The 22,601-nt window shown below is 42.5% G+C and overlaps 1 protein-coding gene across 1 annotated transcript; it reads right to left on the bottom strand.

Annotated features, from left to right (window-relative positions):
* Nucleotides 1-310: 310 nt before the first annotated feature.
* Nucleotides 311-20,009, bottom strand: gal3st2 (galactose-3-O-sulfotransferase 2). The gene is made up of 4 exons (XM_061783084.1): nucleotides 19,899-20,009; nucleotides 15,283-15,387; nucleotides 9,375-10,023; nucleotides 311-4,542 (listed from the first exon to the last, which is right to left on the bottom strand). The coding sequence occupies exons 1-4, from the start codon at nucleotides 19,931-19,933 to the stop codon at nucleotides 3,628-3,630; spliced, it is 1,704 nt and encodes a 567-aa protein (XP_061639068.1). The 5' UTR covers nucleotides 19,934-20,009; the 3' UTR covers nucleotides 311-3,627.
* Nucleotides 20,010-22,601: the final 2,592 nt, after the last annotated feature.

Genomic DNA, 22,601 nt, shown 5'->3' on the forward strand with positions numbered 1-22,601 from the left:
GTTGTTTGTTTCGTGTGCCCTGCGATTGGCTGGCGACCGGTTCAGGGTGTACCCCGCCTCCCGCCCGGAGATGGCTGGGATAGGATCCAGCACGCCCTTGACCCTAGTGAGGAGAAATGGATGGATAGATGGAATCAAATTAAACTCAGATGTGATCAACGTTATTGCGCTTCACCATGAGTAGGACCTCACCCACCTGTTGCCCGCACTCCTCGCTTGCAGTGCATATTTGTAATGACTTGAAAATATGTACACTGTGTTTTATTGTTTATGTATTAGGTGGAATGAAAAAAAAAATAGCGGAGAACCATCAGGAAGAACACCTTTTTATTTTCTTGATGTGGCATTTTTGATAAAATTACGTCCTAATTATTACAGACTTTCATTGTGTAGTAAACATGAGCCAATGTAAGTCACAGTAGTAAATACTGCCCAAAATAAAGCAGACATAGCAAAGTATGTATATTTGAACTAGAATAATCAAGGAATGACAAAAAGAGAAGATTAACAAGTTCCGGTCCACTTCTGATCCAGCCGGTACACACATTTTCAATTAATGCTACGCTGTGGAACCTCCTCGATGCACATTTAAGAATCGAGATGCTCCTTAATATGGTGCTGTGAGAACCACTTGCAGGTTGCTCTCCAATCATCGAGGAGCAAGCAGCTGGGGACTCCGAAAATAATAGACATGAGATTCACCCATTATGTTGTATGATACTTTATTTTAAAAAAATGCCATTGGGGAAAAAAAAGCAAACACGATAAAACACTTCACGTCAAAAGACAATGAAAGCTTTGCTGCGCCTAAAGCGTTTCACTTCTTAACATATCTGCTTGTCCCACAAGGGTTTAAAAAAAAAAAAAAAAAGCGTAGCCACTGTTAATAGTAACGTGCAAAAGCAATAAAACACATCATCTTTGATAACAAGCAATGACATGGATGGTGATGATGAAATATTAATGCTTCGAATGTGAGTTCATTCACATTATGTAACTTCTAATGTGTATTCTTCGACTCGTGTTCTCTAACATACCTTTTTGAGGCTGGGCCTTCTTTCCAAGCAGGGTTTACAAAAAAAAAAAATCAATTACACACATGCAGAATTAATCAAATGCCTTGTGAACAAAAGTTTCCTGATGTATGCTGAAGTCTGGCGTGATATGCTGTCACCTTGCCGGCCATCACCAGAACAGTTGGTCCCATTTTTGTCAAATTTGGAATTTTAAAACCTCGGGGTGGTTTCAGTTTAGAGGCTCCCCAGTAAACATAACCAAATTGTTGTATTAATAAGCACTCGTATCGATTTGTCACACTTACATGACTTATTACAGAGGGTCCTCGGTGTTAACGGTGTGACCGACAGATGTTTCGAACTGTTTGTAATTAACTACTGTAATTCGCATGGCAGCATGAGACTACGTCATCTCGCAACATAACAAGTCATGCGCAGTTACTGCCGCACTTGTTTTATATTTGATTGTTTTAGCTTGAGGACTTTTTTATCATACATTTGCTGCAATTAATGACTTAACTACTGCATGAGCAAAGGTTAGCGATAGACTGTGTGCTTTCTGACCTACAAACAAATTCAGGTTGTAGGAACAAAACTCCATCGCAAACTGTGGACCCTCTCCACCTGTAGTAATTCATGAAAGTGGACTGTTTTATTTGTATTTGTTTACCCGAGTGTTTATTATTTAGCTGGATACTTCCTGGTTTATGGAGGCATGCTGAACATAAAGGCATCGCCATTATGATTTTAAGGTCCCATTGTTGCCATAGTGATGTGGAAGGCACAAAAGCTTGCGTAGCTTGTGCTAGTTTTGCATCTGGCCCTACCGATTTATAGATTATAAACCTTCCGATTTTGAAGAATACAGCGCCGATATACATATACTGTATACCCTCCCAGATCTGACTGATTTTGGTATCTCGGGTTCATCCCCTTCCCCTTTTCTCATTGTAGTCAGTTTTTGTCACAGTTTCCTTTTTCCTTTCCGTGTGTTCTCTCATCCAATTTTCTGAAATTCTAATTTTTATTAAGTTGAATGATGCTTCACTACATTCACTATAAGTTCTTGTTGGGTAATCATTTGCTTTAAACACACGCTATATCACTACTGCCATAGTGGTACAAAAAACAAACAAACAAACACTGCATCAAATGGACTTCACTTATATAGCCCTTTATCTACACCATCACAGCGCCCAAAGCGCTTTACAAAGCCTCTCATTCACCCACTTGCCCAAGGGGTCAGTGTCTTGCCCAAACACATTTCGACATGCGGACAGTCGAAATGTGGATTTGAACCAGTGACACTGGACGACCCGCTCTACCGACTGAGCCACAGCCGCCCTGTTATGTTAATTCTAAATGTCAGCATGGAAGAATGGAACAGGAGATCGACAGGGATCGGTGCAGCGTCTGCAGGGATGTGGACCTTGTAACGGTCCGTTGTGGTGAAGAAGGAGCTAAGCCGGAAGGGGAAGCTCTCGATTTACCGGTCGAGCTACATTCCTACCCTCACCTATGGCCACGAGCTGTGGGTCGTGACCGAAAGAACAAGATCCCGGATACAAGCGGCCGAAATGAGTTTCCTCCGGGCTCTCCCTTAGAGATTGGGTGAGAAGCTCGGTCATCCGGGAGGATCTCAGAGTAGAGCCGCCGCTCCTCTACATCGAGAGGAGCCAGATGAGGTGGCTGGGGCATCTGATTCGGATGCCTCCCGGACGCCTCCCTGGTGTGTTCTGGGCAAGTCCCACCAGGAGGACACCCCGGGGATGACCCATGACACTATGTCTCCCGGCTGGCCTGGGAACGCATTGTGATCCCCCTAAAAAAGGTTGAGAGGGAAGTTTGAGCTTCCCTGCTAAGGCTACTGACCCCGCGACCCGACCTCGGATAAGCGTAAGAAAATAGATGAATGGATGGATGGATAAAGTCAACATGCACCACTCACAAAACGTTAGGGATATTCAGCTTAAGGGTGACATTTCAGGATGAACTTAACATGCTTATAGTGCATGTTAGGTTCACTTTTACACATGATCTTAGTTTGACCATCTCTCAACCTTGAAATGTCTAACTGTCCAATGAACTTCCTGTTCTCTCACAAGGAGTTTAATGAATGTCAAAATTCACAACAGGTGTTTGAGCCATGAATTGACCACATAATATCCAAATGCAATTGGAATTGGCATTTAAACAGTCCTCTCATCATGCTGTTCACATTTTGACATCGCTACCTTCAAACAGGATGTTCTTGGAAATGGCCACTGAGCTTGGAGTGTCACAGAGTGAGCAGGTTGCAACCCAGATACAGAGAGACTGTAAAAACAAAGGCAGTCGGAATTTACCAGAATGAATTTTGCTCTTCAGCTCCTTGGCAGAGAAATTGAACAAATTAAGTTCACCCCATGCATTTTGGGATCATCCTGAAATTCACCCGAAAGCCAGATATCCCCACCTTTTCATGAGTCGTGTATTTCTTTGGTGTAGCAATAGCAACGTTTCATGTTTACAGATGATTGTCAAGTTCAAGTGTATTGACTCAGTACATCATAGATAGACACAAGATATTTCAGTGTTTGTCAGTGGGTACCTTTTGCAGGTCTTTTGACTGTTAAGGTTTTCGGTAAGTTGTGTGCCTGTCTTGAGCTTTCCTTTTCAAGGCTTTTCTTGCCAATTCTGTAATTCCCGAGTGCTGACTTTGTATGGCAGGCCTTGCTTTTCTGCGCTTAGCCGCTAACTTAGGGAACTGCTGGGTGTAGAGCCTATCTGTATACTGCAGTTCTGGTGTTATTAGTCTCTCACATTTAGTTTTGGTTTGTGCATCTATGTGTGGATTGAGGTTGTAGCCCTGGATGACAGCTGCTCCATACTGGAATGGCTTTAATCTAGCTTCTTTTACTTGGAGTGGGTCAACGGGCCCGCCATCTGTCAGACAAGTGTTAGCTAATTTAGCCTGTAACCTTTTCAAATGAGAAACTTCAACTTTCATCTGCTCTCGTCCAATAAGAGTATCCACTTTGTGCCAAAAGGTTCTGTTGAAATGCATGTAGATCCTCCAGTCGAGAGCATTCCACCTCTTGATTTTTTCTGCAGTTGTAGGTAAAAGTGGGCGACGCGTGCGTTCACTGCGGCTGTTCATCTTAAATGAAACGACGTCGTCAAGAGACCAACAAAGGCTGTGTTTGAGCAAGATCATAGACTCTTCAAAGTATTCCGAAATAAGAATGAGGTGGAAGTCCTGTTCAACTGCAGCAATAGACCTATTAGTTCTTTCCTCAAAGTCTTCAACAGCTGCAGTAACATCGTTGTTAAAGCCAAAGTCAAATGCCAAAATATTGTGAGCATAATGGTTGTTACGAACTGATGAGCTGTAGTTTTGGAACCTGTTGTCAAGGAAGTCATCCAGGCTTTGAGTCTTGTGGAAGGCTGGGATGCTCTTGTAGTAAATAAAGATGGACTCCATCATGGCAACTGGATTTCTTATGATGGAGAAGTAGAATGCATCCGCAGGCATCACCTTTGCCACCTGGGACAAGAAAATAAATTTTTTTAAATTAGATATTGTCAATCATTTTCATGTTTTGAAGACTCCAAGAGAAATTCATTCAATTTTCAGAGAAAGAAAAATACTTCAAAAGTCACACAAAAATGCTCATGCGTGACGTTACATGCGATGTGTGTTTTACTTCAAGGCTGTTTTTGGCGGCGAAATCCAACTTCGGAAGTTTCACCATGGCTCAGAAATAGATTAAGTCACTTGTCGCTATAATTATTAATTATGAGTCTACTTTGTCGATCTCCATCTGACGAACCCTGAAGAAGGGTTCAATGTCTACTAAAACTGGCAGAGTCAATGTTTGATTGTTTGCTCTTGTAAATTTGCCATTCACTTGGTCGTGTGTCGTGAGTCAATGTACAGCCGAAGTTATTGTGTGGGCTATCTGGAAAGACACAAGAAAGTTGTGATGGAGATATTCATGAGAAATATTGTCAGTTCTCTTTTTGTGCATTTTTGTAAATTATTCATATCTTTGAACTTATCAGACAATTTTAAGGAAGTGTAACTTTTGCACATTTCTAATGGATCCTGGTACCTTCTGGCCTCATCTAGAGTTTCATATTTAACTGTACATTTACAATATTTGATATGACTGTGATAAAGGCTATAAATGTTTTTGGATATGCAGGGACTTCTTTAAGCATTAATTTAAAAAAACTCTTAACACAACATAATCTTGTGCCACTTGTCTTTTTAGCTCAAACCCATTCAACAAATACATTTTCACTTCATTCAAACTTTGGCGAAGGTATGAATAATTTCGGGCTGAAATGCACAGTGCAAAACTCCCAATGTAAGGTTCATGCCATAGTTGTGATATTTTTAAAGGCGAAAATATTATTGTTACCCATTTCATAAAAAAAAAAAAGAAAAGAAAAGAAAAGCATGAAAATAACAATGCAACTTCTGGATTATGTCAAACTAAACTGCGATTTTTTTTGTGTGGATTCAGCATTACAACAAAGCGGTCCGTCCATTTGATATGATGTCAGCTGTGCCTATTAAGGGTTTTACTTATCTATATATTGTACCTGTATTTGTGCATAAAAAAGCAACACTTGTGGCCAAAATGTATATGGGCGATAAATAGCTAAGCGAGCCATCCATCCATCCATTTTCTACCGCTTAGCCGAGGTCGGGTCGCGAAGGCAGTAGCTTTAGCAGGGACGCCCAGACTTCCCTCTCGCCAGCCACTTCATCCAGCTCTTCCGGGGGGATCCCGGGGCATTCCCAGGCCAGCCGTGTCCTGGGTCGTCCCCGGGGTCTCCTCCCGGTGGGACGTGTCCGGAACACCTCACCAGGGAGGCGTCCGGGAGGCATCCGAATCAGATGCCCCAGCCACCTCATCTGGCTCCTCCGATGTGAAGGAGCAGCGGCTCTACTCTGAGATCCTCCCGGATGACCGAGCTTCTCACCCTATCTCTAAGGGAGAGCCCGGACACCCTGCGGAGGAAACTCATTTCGGCCGCTTGTATCCGGGATCTTGTTCTTTCGGTCACGACCCACAGCTGGTGACCATAGGTGAGGGTAGGAACGTAGATCGACCGGTAAATCGAGAGCTTCGCCTTTCGGCTTAGCTCCTTCTATACCACAACGGATCGATACAAAGTCCGCATCACTGCAGACGCTGCACCGATCCACCTGTCGATCTCCCGTTCCCACACCTGCTCGGCGCCTCTCACCGTGGGAAACTCCAGAGTGAAAGAGAGTCCAACCACTCTCAAGAAGACTGGTACCAGAGCCCAAGCTGTGCGTGGAGGCGAGTCCGACTATATCTAGTCGGAACTTCTCGACCTCACACACCAGCTCGGGCTCCTTCCCTGCCAGAGAGGTGACATTCTACGTTCCTCCCTGCCAGAGAGGTGACATTCTACGTCCCTAGAGCCAGCTTCTGTAGCCGGGGATCGGATCGCCAAGGTCCCTGCCTTCAGCCACCGCCAAGCTCGCACTGCACCCGACCCCTACGGCCCCTCCCACAGGTGGTGATCCCATGGGAAGGGGGGCCCACGTTACCCTTTCGGGCTGTGCCTGGCCGCCAGGCGCTCACCTTCGAGCCCCACCTCCGGGCCTGCCTCCAGAGGGGGGCCCCGGTGCCGTGCTTTGTCTGGTCCGTCACCTAGGACCTGTTTGCCATGGGTGACCCTGCCAGGGGCATAAAGCCCCAGACAACTTAGCTCCTCGGATCATTGGGACACACAAACCCCTCCACCACGATAAGGTGACGGCTCAAGGAGGGGTAGCTAAGCGAGCATCTTTTAAAATACTGTATCGATCCCATGTCCAGATTCTGTAGCAACCCGCTTCTTCCAACTATTACTCCATCTTTTTATGGTTTAAATAAATCTGATAAAGTACAGCATACTGTACGCAGCATCAAAACGTGCATCCACATAGCCAATGGCTGAAGCCTACTTGACACTTGACAGACGTTTTTCACCTGTCGTCGTGCTCTTATTTCTCTATTCCTATCTGGAGCATGCTGTTCGTAGGAAGATGAGGAAGTTGACAGGTGGAAAAGGCAGCAGCGGTACTCATTTATAATCAAGTGGTAAAACCACATCGCTGTGTCACTAGCAAGTTGACTTACACGTTAAAAGAAATGAGATAAGGATAAACAAAATTAATAAAAACAGATCAGTAGGGATGAGAGGAATGCTGGGTCAGAGACGTGACCAAACACAGAGCGGCTGGCAGCCAACGTCTCCTCGAAAAGAGGTCGGTGTTGTTCATTTGGGCAATTTTAATTTTTGTTTACACAGTAATTATTCTATGATTATTTTTTGCTACAGAAACGCAAAACAATATTGTTTGTGAGCTTTATTCAGCAGCGCTTCACCCATTGCTCGGCAAAATGCCTCATTTCCGTCCCGTCGTTTCCTGAAACTGGGCCAGCGCAGGAAATGAGTCAGGCATTCACTAAATATAAAAAAATAAAATATTGAAAAATACAGCAACATTAGAAGCGTTAGAGGAGCTGAAAGGCTTAATCGGCATTATGTCATCCCCTCTAGTAGTGGCTTGGGGGAAAATACAAATTATAATAATAATATTTTTAAAAATTGCAGTGTTTTGTAGGTGTTGTGTCACTGTCTAAAACAGATAAATAACTGGATGAGCTAAAATTTTCTCCAATTAAACCACAAGAAAACTGAGATTATTGTTTTTGGCAATAAAGAAAAGAGGATTGCTGTTAGTAAATACCTGGAGTCACTTTCTTTAAAACCCAAAGACTAAGTCCGAAACCTTGGTGTTCTGATAGACTCCGACCTGACTTTCAACAGTCATATCAAATCAATTACTAAAACTGCATTCTACCATCTGAAGAACATATCCAGTGTGAAGGCTTGCATGTGTCAAACAGACCAGGAGAAGCTCATCCCTGCTTTTATCTCAAGTAGACTTGACTATTGTAATGGTCTTCTGACTGGACTCCCCCGAAAGAGCATTAAACAGCTGCAGCTCATTCAGAATGCTGCAGCTCGGGTTCTGACCAGAACAAAGAGATCAAAGCATATTACTCCAATTCTAAAGTCTTTACACTGGCTTCCAGTCAGCTTTAGAATAGATTTGAAAGTTCTGCTACTGGTCTATAAATCACGAAACGGTTTAAGTCCTGAATACATGAAAGAAATGCTAATGGTATATAAACCCAGTAGGGCTCTGAGATCGACAGACTCGGGTCAAATAATGGAGCACAGAGTCCAGAGCAAACATGGTGAAGCTGCATTTAGCTTTTATGATGCACACAAATGGAATAAGTTGCCAACAGAAGTGACGTCAGCCCAAACTGTGCATGATTTTAAGTCCAGGTTAAAAACTCTTCTTTTTTCCCATGCTTTTTAGAGCATTTCCACTTTTAAATTATATTTCTTGCACTGTACGCTGTTTTAAATTGTATTTTTTTCCCTCTTTGTTTTAAATGTTTATAAGCTGTTTTTTTTCGTTGTTTTTAAATGTTTTTAATCATGTAAAGCACATTGAGTTACCTTGTGTAAGAAATGTGCGGTATAAATAAATTTGCTTTGCTTTGCTTTTGCTTCTCATTCTGAACAGAAATAATTGTGTTAGTGGTTATCATGAGACCGCTCAGAGAAATGAGCTGACTGAAATTTTGGTAATAAGGTGAATTCAGTTTGAAATTCCTCAATCCTGTTCATAATTTTAAAGCGTTGCGAGCTAAAAAGGTCAGCAGTAAAGTATTTCATGGTACTGTACTGCATGGTCTCTGAGACAAATGTGGCGGTGGTGATCTAATACAAGTTGTTAAGCCCCGTATATGCATGCATGAGAAAAATGTTAAAATGACAACAGCATTACTATTAGAAGACATTTTAAAAATACAATGAATCCATATGCTGTACAAGAAAATGTGTCTCATTAAAAAAATAATCAGTTTTACTGCATAGTATTTTACTTGAACATGTCACCACACCACCAAATGGTCAAATCAAATTTAACTGCATCAATCCATCCATTTTTTACTGCTTAAGGGTATGGGGAAGCTGGATTAGCTGCCAGCCTGCCATTCACACCTACTACGACCCAATGGGATTGGGCTGCATGACAATTAGCCATGTGTACACTACAAGTAAGCCAAATGTAACTGCTGTGGATGCTTTTAGCACAGCACATTTTTAGAAGACGCCAAACAGTTAGTCCTTGTAGGTAAGCTAGATCTACCACTGTAGATAGACAGATATATAGCCTATTTTGACACGTTTTTGTTTTTTTCCCCCAAATATCAGCATTCACCTCAAATGTGATTCTAGATGGAAGTCTATTTGTGATTAAACACTCACCTCAGCTTTTCTGAACCTCATGTGATTGCACATGATGTGGAACTCCTTCACATTTCTGCTGCTGCAACCTTCCACAAAATGTGAAGCAAAGAAGTGGGGGTAAAACAGCTGTTTTTGTTTGTTTCGGGGAAGTGCAAAGGTCAAGTTCCGACTTTCCCCATAGCGGTAAAGGATGTTTAGAATTGTACTGCTTGCCGTCTTGTGTGTCTTAAGGAATACAATGTGAGAACTTGGCAAACACTTCCTTTCAGTATAAACAGTTGTATTGTTTTCTTTGACTGCATTTGATGAAGAGGAGGCGTTGGGGTGGTTACTGTATTTGCCAGCTAAGAAACTCTTTGCGTCACTCTCTGGAGCCAAAGAAACTGCATGTCTAGTCTTCAGTTTGTTTTGATCATCCAGCGGCAAAAACTTTCCTGGTAAAACACGCTTGGTCTGAGAGCCTGTGGAATGGAAGATGGTTGTATCCACATATTTTGACTGGATATCAGTTTCTGGTTTTCCATTTTGCTCAGTCTGATAATGAACCTTTGCATTTCTTTCTGTCTGTGCTGATATCACATCCTCCATTTCTGCCCCGACATTTTGCAGAGGCGGGAACACGTGTTCATTGCCAGCAGTGAATTCCACATGTGGGAGCTCGTCATACCTGAAAGAAATCACATGCAGTAAGAGCGGTGCAAAATATTTTGCGTTTCTATTTTGTCTATAATGTGCCCTGCGATTAGATGGAAATCAGTTAATTCAATTAATACAAGCAAGGAAAAATATTTTCGAACCGATGAACGTCATGCTTTCCGTTGGTCCCTACAATACTGTATATTTATGTATGACTGGGGCATGTTTACTGCTCAGTGTAATGTAAAATGTACGCTCAGTTAATCTTAAAATAAATTCAGAATACAACGTGTAAGCTAGTGAATAACACACAGAAATAAGAATGAAAATTATTCAGACTGAAACCTGCATAATTTTTGGTTCCGACACGTGTACATGCTAAACCATCATAGAGCCTTGAAAACATCACAGTCAGGTTGAATCCCAAAGCAGATTCAAGAAAAATATAGCAATCAAGCCAAATTCATGAAACTAAAGGCGCACAGTAAACGTGCGAAACAGTAAACGGAAAACTACTCAAAGTAAACAGAAAACTACATCGGCAAAAGTTTGATGTACAACCCCAATTCCAATGAAGTTGGGACGTTGTGTTAAACATAAATAAAAAGAGAATACATCCATCCATCCATTTCCCGAGCCACTTCTCCTCACAAGGGTCGCGGGCGTGCCGGAGCCTATCCCGGCTATCATCGGGCAGGAGGCGGGGTACACCCTGAACTGGTTGCCAGACAATCGCAGGGCACATAGAAACAAACAACCATTCGCACTCACAGTCACGCCTACGGGCAATTTAGAGTTGTCAATTAGCCTATCATGCATGTTTTTGGGATGTGGGAGGAAACCGGAGTGCCCGGAGAAAACCCACGCAGGCACGGGGAGAACATTCAAACTCCTCACAGGCGGGGCCGGGGATTGAACCCCGGCCCTCAGAACTGTGAGGCAGTCGCTTTAAACCAGTTTCCACCGTGCCGCCTTCAGAAAACCAATGTCAGTAAATACAGTTCGGCGCTACAGCCGTAAGTGGAACTTGAAACTCTACGATGCGAAGCAAAAGCCATTTATCAACAACACCCAGAAATGCCGGCGGCTTCTCTCTAAGATGGAATGATGAAAATCTGTGAAGGCACCATTAGTGCTGAAAGTTACATACAAGTTTTGGAGAAGAGCCATCCAAGCAACGTCTTTTTCATGGACGCCCCTGCTTATTTCAGCAAGACAATGCCAAACCACATTCTGCACGTGTTACAACAGCGTGGCTTCGTAGTAAAAGAATACTACAAGACTGGCCTGGCTGCAGTCCAGACCTGTCTCCCATTGAAAATGTGTGGCGCATTATGAAGCGTGAAACACAACAACGGAGAGCCCGGACTGTTGAACAGCTGAAGCTGTACATCAAGCAAGAATGGGAAAGAATTCCACCTACAAAGCTTCAACAATTAGTGTCCTCAGTTCCCAAACGTTGATTGAATGTTGTTAAAAGAAAAGGTGATGTAACACAGTGGTAAACATGACCCTGTCCCAGCTTTTTTGGAACGTGTTGCAGCCATAAAATTCAAAGTTAATGATTATTTGCTAAAAACAATCAAGTTTATCTGTTTGAACATTAAATGTCTTTTGTATTCAATTAAATATAGGTTGATTTGCAAACCATTGTATTCTTTTTGGCCGGCACGGTGGACGACTGGTTAGAGCGTCTGCCTCACAGTTCTGAGGACCCGGGTTCAATCCCCAGCCCCGCCTGTGTGGAGTTTGCATGTTCTCCCCGTGCCTGCGTGGGTTTTCTCCGGGCACTCCGGTTTCCTCCCACAACCCAAAAACATGCATTAATTGGAGACTCTAAATTGCCCGTAGGCATGACTGTGAGTGCAAATGGTTGTTTGTTCCTATGTGCCCTGCAATTGGCTGGCAACCAGTTCAGGGTGTACCCCGCCTCGTGCCCGATGACAGCTGGGATAGGCTCCAGCACGCCCGCGACCCTAGTGAGGAGAAGCGGCTCAGAAAATGGATGGATGGATGGATACAACACAAAGCTAAACTCAAATAGGTGGAAGAAAGACGCAAATAACAGAAATATATCCATCCAGTCCAAACAACAAAAGAATGGAAACACGAGACAACATAAATCACAGAAGTACTCACATTCAGCAATGGACAAACGCTAGGCACAACCAGCCAGATTCAACACACATAACATATGCGGAATCAGCTTCAATACTGAAGTACGTGAGAGACAATGGTGGAAAATAATGCAATAATCCTGTGTCTTCCGTATACTTTTTTATATGCACCTACAAACCCAGCTGATTGTCATTGTCAGCAAGTGCGGCGCAGGAGGCTCCGCCCACCAAAGCTCTTAAACTGACTTCACAGCGTAGGCCAGCTGACCATAAATCAGATGCATAGGTTGAGGTGCTACCAGATGACTGGTGGAGATTGGCTTGAGCTTGAAAACATGAAACACCTGCTGAATCTTCAGGGAAGGCGGAAGCCTGAGTTTCATGGCATTGGGGTTGACAGAGTCTATTTTAAATGGACTGATGAATCCTGGACCCAACTTCTTCCTCACCCTATCCAAATGCAAGTCCCATGTGGAGAGCCAAACCTCTTGTCCAGGACAGTAGGAAGGAGATCTGGCTTTAGGCAATTTGCTTGTTGCGAGCAGCAATACGGGACAAGGCAGCACGAATATCCCGCCAGACATCATGGGCCTGCTCGGAGGTGAATGTGAACTGACGGACCGCAAACGTCAGTTTCCTGTACAGGAAACACAGGAGGTTGACAACCATAAGCAGTCTTGATTGGGAACATACCTACGGCCGAGCAGAAGAACGAAGTGAGTATTCCACCCAGGGAGGACCGGGAAGAAGGATGCCGATGGCAGGCACAGCGAAGCGCGGCTTCCAGATCTTTATTTAATCGCACTATCTTGCAGTTAGATTGAGGATGATATTGATTTTAAAAAAAGGATTGAAGAGGCCCCCACTGCCTTGCAGAATGCCCTCCAGACTTGGGACATGAAATGAGGTCCCCTACCTGAGACCAGGTCGGAGTGGTTGTCGTGAAACCGAAAAACCTGTTTAATTAGGATACTGTATTCCAAGTGAGCAACGCAGGAATGAAAATTAAGTGGGCCATCTTGAAAACCTGTGTGTCAACCACACTGATGATGACTGAGTTGCCGCGGGACAGAGGAAGACCGATAATGAAGTCAAGGGCAATATGAGACAAAGGATGGTGATATGGGAAGCGGATGGAGAAGACCAGATGACGAACGATGTGATAGTTTATAATGGGCACAGACAGAGCAGGCAGAGATTAATTGTGTCCTTGTTGAGTCTTGGCCACCAAAACCTTTGGACAATCCAAAATTGAGTTTGGTGGACTCCCAGATGACACGCCACCTTTGATCCGTGTCCCCATTGTAACACTTCAGGCCGTAAATCCACGGGAATAAACAGTTTGCCATTTCAGCAATCCTAAGGCTCCTTAGTGCCTTTTCTCTCCACCTCCCAACTGGAACGCTCCAACAACTCGAGCCCCAGGTACAAAGTCTTCGCCCAACCAAATATCGGCAAGGTTCTTGTGGACTGTGTAAATCTGAAAGGGAACTGAAGTGCACTCCAGCCAGTGCCTCCATTCCTGTAGTTCAAGAATGATGGCCAGCAACTCCGTATCACTAACATCATAATTACACTCTCCCAGACTGAGTTGACGCAAAGAAGAAAGTGCAGTAGTAAATCTACTGATCAACTGTAGATCACTTGGACAGGACAGCCCCTACCACTGTATCTGAGACGTCAACCTCAACAAAAAAAACGGAAGATCAGGGTTAGGGTGAGTAAAGGCAGGTGAATTGGTAATCAACCACTTAAGGCACACAAAGGCTGCTTCAGCTTCTCGAGTCCAGATAAAAAGTATTTTAATATACTGAACAAAATGTAAACAACATTTTTTTGGAGCTCCCATTTTCATGAGTTAAACTGAAAGATCTAAGACTTTTTATAGTACACCAGAGGCCTAATTCTCTCAAATATTTGTGGAACAAAATGGAGTTCTTGGATAAGTCTCTTTGTGCCCAGTCCACTAACCAACTATGTGCTTCCTTTCCTTTGAATGGGTGCTTGAATACCCTCTTCATTTCAGCGAGGACTATAGGGAGTGGCAACTGCACAGCTGGACAATGATTGCTTCATCGATATGGCCCAAACAGGAGCCTTATCGGTGAGCAAACTCATAAGAAAAGCAACTTTAGATTTATCTTGAGAATACGTGACTGGCTACTGGTCAAAAGGTAAGGAACACTGATGAAGAAACTGTCCGCAAGAGCCGAGTTCACCGCCGTTACGAGTAGGATGAGGAATGTTAGGTTTCTACAGTATGTGTACTGCATGCTAGAAGCTGGAGGTGAGACCGCCCACCAGTAGGTAGCGTATCAGTGACGGAAGAGGCGCTTCTAGATGCAAATTGGGGACATGTTTGATGTAAACGTAAACCGTAAGTGTTTGTATTGGAAGTCAAAATGTTAGCTGCTCCCATAATTTCGCATAATGAGTGCTCGTGCTGGCTAACAACTAGCTTCCACTGGCTTGACAAAGCCATGTGAATTTGCTCTGAGTCTGCGGGGTCCATATTGGTCGGTTTATTTTGTCGGGTTAACGGAAACATTGAATATTGGACCGCAAAGCAGACTTAACAAAAATAGAGCAATCAAACAGAATTTATTAAACCAAGGGAGCACGATAAACATGAGAAACAATACAATCTAATCAAAAAACAACAATGAGAAAAGGTCAATGTGAATACCGAACTAGTAGAATATAAAACTAAACTCAAAGAAATGGACAGAGCCACAGCTGAAGGATGACACAAACAACAGTATTACTTATATTTATATTGATTTTTTTTTCTTTTTTAGATGAGGGGATATTAGTGCACACATGGATAAAATTACAATGACTCAAAAGTAGCATCTAATTATTTAAAGGGGACATATTGTGTCCAAAGGTCTCTGGAGTGCCTACCCACCCATCGACATGTGACACTACATAATAAAGTACTCTAAGTATTTTGTGTTCTGAATTTTGTGATGAAAAGGTTCAGCTAATTTACATACCTTAACATTGCTGCAACACCAACATTTCTCTGCCTTTGACTTAAAATATAGTAATTAAACTGTTCCAAATTATTACCGATTACAAACAAAAGACGAACATGAATTCATTCTTTTAGCATGAATTTGTTCAAAGGACACTTTTCAGAGACATAGTTCAGTCTGGTAATTTAACCTTACCTGGCTTGGCGGGCCACCAATGTCTGAATGGCAATGCAGACCACTAACAGGATGAGTAATATCCACAGAAAGTGATGCGTTCTGCACAATGTCCTGTGCATGCACCTGGAGTGGAAAACATAAAATCAAATGATAACGGGGCTGATTCTTGTATTGTTATTTTATCAGTTGGCTGCCAAATAAATACCAACAAATGATTTTTCTCCCATTGTCTAAGAGCTTTCTTTATTTGTAGAGCTGGTTGTTTTGTTATGCATGACAGGGCTTGTTACATTTGACCTCAAAGAACTGAAAATAATAAAATAATCGAAAGACTAGGTCGTATGTTTATTGCTGGTCCAAAGAAATCAGCAGAATAAAGAAATACAATTTTCGTAGTATACATATATTCCTGCCATTGTGGACATTGGTAGTGTAATGATTCACATTATTGCCTTAATGCAACTAGTTTGGCTTTAGTTCCAAGCCAATGCCCCAACCTTCAGCCATTGCGATTTCCAGGTCTCATCCTAAGCTCTGAGAACAACCCAGTGAAAACATGAATTCTTCTTTATTTTCGCTTGTCATGTAAAGATAGTCCACATAAAAATGCCATTTTTACATTGTTACAATGATCCCCCTTCACACAGAACTGCAAAAAACAAAACAAAAACAAAAAATGCAATTTGCACACCTTGCCAGTACTGCTTGTCCCTAATTTGAGGGATTTGTCTTCGTTTAGGAGGGTTTGCAAACTCATTATATTGCCCTGTGTTCCCCCATCCATGAATGATTGTGACATAGGCAAGTAGAGAATATACATTCTTCAGTGTTTAGACAGGAATAATTAAGTTTAAAAGTTTTAAAAACTTCTACTTTTAGACACTTTTAAAATGATTTTTATTTTTTTTAAGTTTGGATGTTTGCTCTCCAAAACACAATTGCCACTGAGCCGGAAGTACTCTTTTTGATGTGACAAAGTGCCTCACGGTCACTACAGACACCAGAGATCAACCACATCCAAGTGCTGGATCACCACATCCAAGTGCTGGATCACCACATCCAAGTGCTGGATCACCACATCCAAGTGCTGGATCACCACACCCAAGTGCTGGATCACCACATCCAAGTGCTGGATCACCACATCCACTAAGCATATCTCTTGAACAGTTGGATATTGGATATTTCAGCCCACTTCTAAATTGAGAGCTGCAGATGTTTTGTTGTTGTTTTAGCTGAAACATACATCTTTTGGGGTACGTTCTGTAAATTGTTGTGCAAATTATAGGTCACATTAATGGTGGAAAAAGTTATAAAATGATTTATTTTGGTCTAAATTCTTTATATAAAAAAACTGCAATTTGATCAGTGATGCGTAGACTTTTTATATCCACAGCAGCCTTGTTCCTGCTTTTGAAATACTACAGTATTGTGCTGTTTAACAAGTAGAAACAATATACGTAGTATAAGACCACTTCTTGGAGCTGAATTTGCCTTAATTTGTTATTTTACAAAGATTTTATTTATTGCTTGTTATTTGATGAAGATTTTATTTAATGTTTTAGATTAAATAATATTGTACAGTAATATCTGAATTTGCACATTCATATTTAGTTAGTTGTTTTTATTTTATTTGATGGTTATGCTCTGATTTAAGTTACTCAACAGTTACTCAAGTAATTATTTGAAGGGCTACTTTTAACTTTGCATATTATTCTAAAGTAACAGTTCTCTTAATGAAATACAATATTTGGCTACTCTACCCACATCTGTTCTTCAGTAATTTGGGTGCTTTTGGCCTAAAAAAAAAAAGTGCCTCAATGTAACGGACAATCGGCTATATCGCACGATCCCCCGCCCCTATGAGTCCGTTCTATCGAGGGTCCACTGTCGAGATATGCAGGGAGACTTTCGTCTGTACTTCCCCTTGAGGGATCATCATCTATCCATCCATTTTCTGTACCGCTTATCCTCACTAGGGTGGATCAGTAGTAATTAGAAAGAAAACTAATATTTAGGGAACGTTTAAGCTTCAGTGTGGTAGACTGGTGGATTAATTGCTAAGCATCCATTACATTGGAATTAATGCATGGAAATATAATGTGGACAACGTATGCATTTTTCTTTCATACTTTCTGCAATGAGCATGTGACAGCGCGCTGGAAACGTACTTGTCTATGCACAGAAGAAATAACTTTTTTAATTGAAACAAGGAACAATTAGGAATGTTAAATTAAAAGCACGGAGGACCACTGGTTAGAGCGTCTGCCTCACAGTTCTGAGGACCGGGGTTCAATCCCCGGCCCCGCCTGTGTGGAGTTTGCATGTTCTCCCCGTGCCTGCGTAGGTTTTCTCCGGGCACTCCGGTTTCCTCCCACATCCCAAAAACATGCATGCTAGGTTAATTGACGACTCTAAATTGCCCGTAGGTGTGAATGTGAGTGTGAATGGTTGTTTGTTTGTATGTGCCCTGCGATTGGCTGGCAACCGGTTCAGGGTGTACCCCGCCTCCTGCCCAATGTTAGCTGGAATAGGCTCCAGCACGCCCGCGACCCTAGTGAGGAGAAGCGGCTCAGAAAATGGATGGATGGATGGATGGATGGAAACAAAACAATAATTGTGAACAAATTGGTGGTCGACCATCCTCCCGGAATGGAATGTCTTCAATTTTAGAGGTTCCATTGTATGTTCCTCCTACATGTCTCACTCTGCTAGCCTTCCAAACACACATGAACTTTTGCCCTATGTCTCTGGAAATAAATGGCTTCAGGTGAGTAACTCTCATTTGAAGAATTCCAGACATCTTGTGTGTGTGTGTGTGTGTAGGTTTGTGTATTGTGTCTCCAACTTCAGCCAATATTCTGTCCAAGAGAAGGGATACCAAAAGAATCTTAAGTAGATACAACGAAACTGCAGACTGCTCGTAACCTGAGACCAGTGTAGAGGACTGGATTTCAATCTGTTAAAGGAACAGTACTTTTTGTTTAACTTCAGTCACATAAACTCACAAATAAGAGCATCCCTGATACAAAAAAAAAAGATCCCACTGAAAACAAATGTTAATGCCCAAAACGTTCTTTTAATTTACAGTAAATATTACTTTAATTTTTATAATAATTAATTATTCATTAATTAAGCCATTCTAAAATTTAAGTCATATTGTAGGCATAAATTAAATGATTGATATCAGGTGACCAGATATGATAAATTTGTTTGTGGACAGGTATCCACAAACCACCAGTTTTATTTTTAATTATATTATATATTAGGCTTTACACGATCAGGATTTTTGGGGCCGATCACCGGTCAACAAGTTTAAAAAAACAATAACCAATCACCGATCCGATCACAAGATGGAGTGATGTGTCCATTTACATACTTGTGTACTGTATGACTTGTTCTTTTATTGTATATACTTGTGTATTGCATACTGAGTACTGTATCCATCCATCCATCTTCTGTACCGCTTATCCTCATTAGGGTCGCGGGTGTGCTGGACAACAACAAGAGTGGATCGCGCTGACTGTATTATAAGGACAAAATAGGGGGAAACGGTGTCGGTGGTCACCGGTGCTCAGGACAGGAGAGGACGTTCGTTTAAGGCTTGCTTGAGGTATGTTCACGTACTTTTAATACGATACGGCTCGGCTCGCAAGCAGGCAACAAAAACATGATGTAGCCTAGCAAGCTAGTGCTAGCACTAACGGTTGTATGTAAACATGCCGCCGTTCTGTCGAATCAGGCTCTGAAGTTTCAGTGTGGGTGAAGTAATTTAATTACAGTAAGTTATTACCCATTAATTTTCTCACGTTGTAATGTCGGTTTGACCTGACTGATTAGAATACACGATCTGACTAGAGCAGTGATTTCCAACCTTTATGGAGCCAAGGAACATATTTTACAATTGAAAAATCTCACGGCACACCAACAAACTATCCATCCATCCATCCATCCATCAATTTTCTGAGCCGCTTCTCCTCACTAGGGTCGAGAGCGTGCTGGAGCCTATCCCAGCTATCATCGGGCAGGAGGCGGGGTACACCCTGAACCGGTTGCCACCCAATCGCAGGGCACATACAAACAAACAACCATTCGCACTCACATTCACACCTACGGGCAATTTAAAGTTTTTCAATTAACGTGCATTTTTTTGGGATGTGGGAGGAAACCGGAGTGCCCGGAGAAAACCCACGCGGGCACGGGTAGAACATGCAAACTCCACACAGGCGGGGCCGGGGATTGAATCCCGCTCCTCAGAACTGTGAGGCTGACGCTCTAACCAGTCGTCCACCGCGCCGCCACCAACAAACTAAAATGTCACAAAAAGTGGACATGAATTACTGTATGTACTTCCTGCCATCTAGTAGAAGACCATTTGTTGTCTCACTGGCATAAATAGATTAACAAAGATACATTATTTAGTATAAATCTAATTTTTGGAGCAATTAAGTACACAAGTATTTACAGTTAATGAATAGGTCATTTAAATAGACACATTGCTCCCTCTTGTGATCGGATCGGTGATCGATTATCGTTTTGTTTTTTAAACTCGATCGGTGATCGGCCCCAAAAATCCTGATCGTGTAAAGCCTAGTAGTATTGTAGTAGTAATTCAAGACAAACATGAGAGGACTTACAAGGAGACAGAGCTGAGAGGCTGGTCCGGCAGCATCTCCTGCGAAGCCCCAAGACAACTCCCGCTCAATCCAACCACCAAGTCGAGTGTCTTTGTGTTGTTGCAGGATAGACGACACTCTCTCTCCCTCTCCCGCTCTATCTCTCTCTCCTACTCTCACTCTCTCTCTCTCCCACTCTCTCTACCCCCCGTCTCTCTCTCTCTCGCTCTCTCTACCCCCCCTCCTCTCTCTCTCTCGCTGTCAGTCGCTCCTCTTCCTCAATCGCTCTCTCTCTCTGGGCTACCACACTGTGTTTTCAAATGTCCTCATATACTGTCATTGAAAAATCTACTCATGCCTTTTAAAACAAACAAACATTAATGGCAACATGTAAACCACAGGTGTCAAACTCTTGAACAAACTTGAACAAACTATTATCCTTGACCTCTGATTTCCAAACTGGTTATCCATCCATTTGTTGTTTATATGTAACAATATGATGAGGCGCTGAAACATTTTTATGGCCCTCTGAGAGAAACTGCCACTATAATGTGGCAAAGATGAGTTTGACACTCCTGAACTATTGGTTATTGGTAGGTCTGCCCCACAATCTCTGCTCTGCTAAATTGCCCAAAGGTGATAATGATGAGCGTGCATGGTTGTTTTGTCTACGTGTTCCCGGCAAAAAGATGGCAACCAATCCATGGTGTACCACTTCTCGCCCAAAGCCAGCTGAGATCGGCTCCATCTCAAATGGAAATTATACAGTTTAAATGACACATATTATACATACAATTTTACCAACTGTAATTTGCACTATATAGTCCTTCTCAAGTTAAAATTCAATGGAAAAAAGCACAACATTATGTGAAAGGTGTTGGTATGATTTTACAGTAATGTACAGTAGGTAGATATGTCAGAGTGAAGGGTTTATGTAACTAATTACCACATTTTTGGGTTTAGCGTAAAGGAACCTGTGTTTTAAAATATCCTAACTTCCGTGGTTCCAAGCGTGTTCGTTTTCGTGAAAGAACTTCGTTCACAACAATGTATCAAAACCAACCAATTTATTCCTGACAGAGGAGTCTATACATTTGCAGAGCTCTGGGTTCGTAACTATCCCTATCTTATCCTTAGCAGATAAAGTAGTCGAACCAAAACTATCTGACTCTACCCCAGACTTTATACAATGTTTCAAACAGGCCAGTATGGAATCGCTGTCGTCTGACTGGTCCGTAATCCGACGTCATCGTTGTTCTGCGGACCATCTGATCTGGCTCCAGACTTCTGCTCCAGGTGTCGCCTGCAGATGTCGGCTCACATTCCTCCATTCAATGTTTATAGTGGCTCCCCGCAGTTCCTTTCTTCCTTGAGATGTGTCTCCAAATACCCCCCGATGGGGCCAAATACCCCTATACTCCAATACACATTCTCTTCCAGACTAGTTAGAATTACACATTAGAATATAAAGTATTCTATATTCCCTTCAAGCGAGATTCCAACCGGCGACCCCCAGGTTACAGAGCCTCGTGTATTGGCAGTAGCCGTTTTCACAGAGAGGCATACCAGTAGAGCCTGGATTTATTTGCTTCCCCCTTTCAGACAGAACTCAGAAATGCCCGAAGTGTGTGTTGAAAGCTGTTTCGGCATCACACATTCAGATAGCTAAATGTGTGGCAAATTCAGCGCAACGGCGACAATTGCTTTCATCACCACTGGGCGTGGACTGTGAGTCTCAGGTGTCAGACCTTACCCTCCGCTTACACACTGGCGACGTTCTGCCTCTGTTACTGCTTTCTGATACTACATCAGAAGGAAGTAAATTCACCAGTCAAACTTAACCCCTCATTCCGCATCAGTAACACATGACATCAAGTCAGGGAAAAAGGCATAAAAATGCCAGTTCAGAAGCGTGAAATACAACCCCAATTCCAATGAAGTTGGGATGTTGTGTTAAACATAAATAAAAACAGAATACAATGATTTGCAAATCATGTTCAACCTATATTTAATTGAATACACTACAAAGACAAGATATTTAATGTTCAAACTGATCAACTTTATTGTTTTTCGCAAATACTTTTATGGCTGCAACACGTTCCAAAAAAGCTGGGACAGGTGGCAAAAAAGACTGAGAAAGTTGAGGAATGCTCATCAAACACCTGTTTGGAACCTCCCACAAGTGAACAGGCTAATTGGGAACAGGTGGGTACCATGATTGGGTCGAAAAGGAGCTTCCCTGAATTGCTCAGTCATTCACAAGCAAAGATGGGGCAAGGTTCACCTCTTTGTGAACAAGTGCGTGAGAAAATAGTGGAACAGTTTAAGGACAATGTTCCTCAACGTACAATTGCAAGGAATTTAGGGATTTCATCATCTACGGTCCATAATATCATCAAAAGGTTCAGAGAATATGGAGAAATCACTGCATGTAAGCGGCAAGGCCGAAAACCAACATTGAATGCCCGTGATCTTCGATCCCTCAGGCGGCACTGCATCAAAAACCGACATCAATGTGTAAAGGATATCACCACAGGGGCTCAGGAACACTTCAGAAAACCAATGTCAGTAAATACAATTCGGCGCTACAGCCGTTAAGTGAAACTTTAAATTCTACTATGCGAAGCAAAAGCCATTTATCAACAACACCCAGAAACGCCGCCGGCTTCTCTGGGCCCGAGCTCATCTAAGATGGACTGATGCAAAGTGGAAAAGTGTTCTGTG

This window comes from Phyllopteryx taeniolatus, chromosome 8, assembly GCF_024500385.1.
Source record: "Phyllopteryx taeniolatus isolate TA_2022b chromosome 8, UOR_Ptae_1.2, whole genome shotgun sequence".
In the NCBI taxonomy this organism is placed as follows: domain Eukaryota; kingdom Metazoa; phylum Chordata; class Actinopteri; order Syngnathiformes; family Syngnathidae; genus Phyllopteryx; species Phyllopteryx taeniolatus.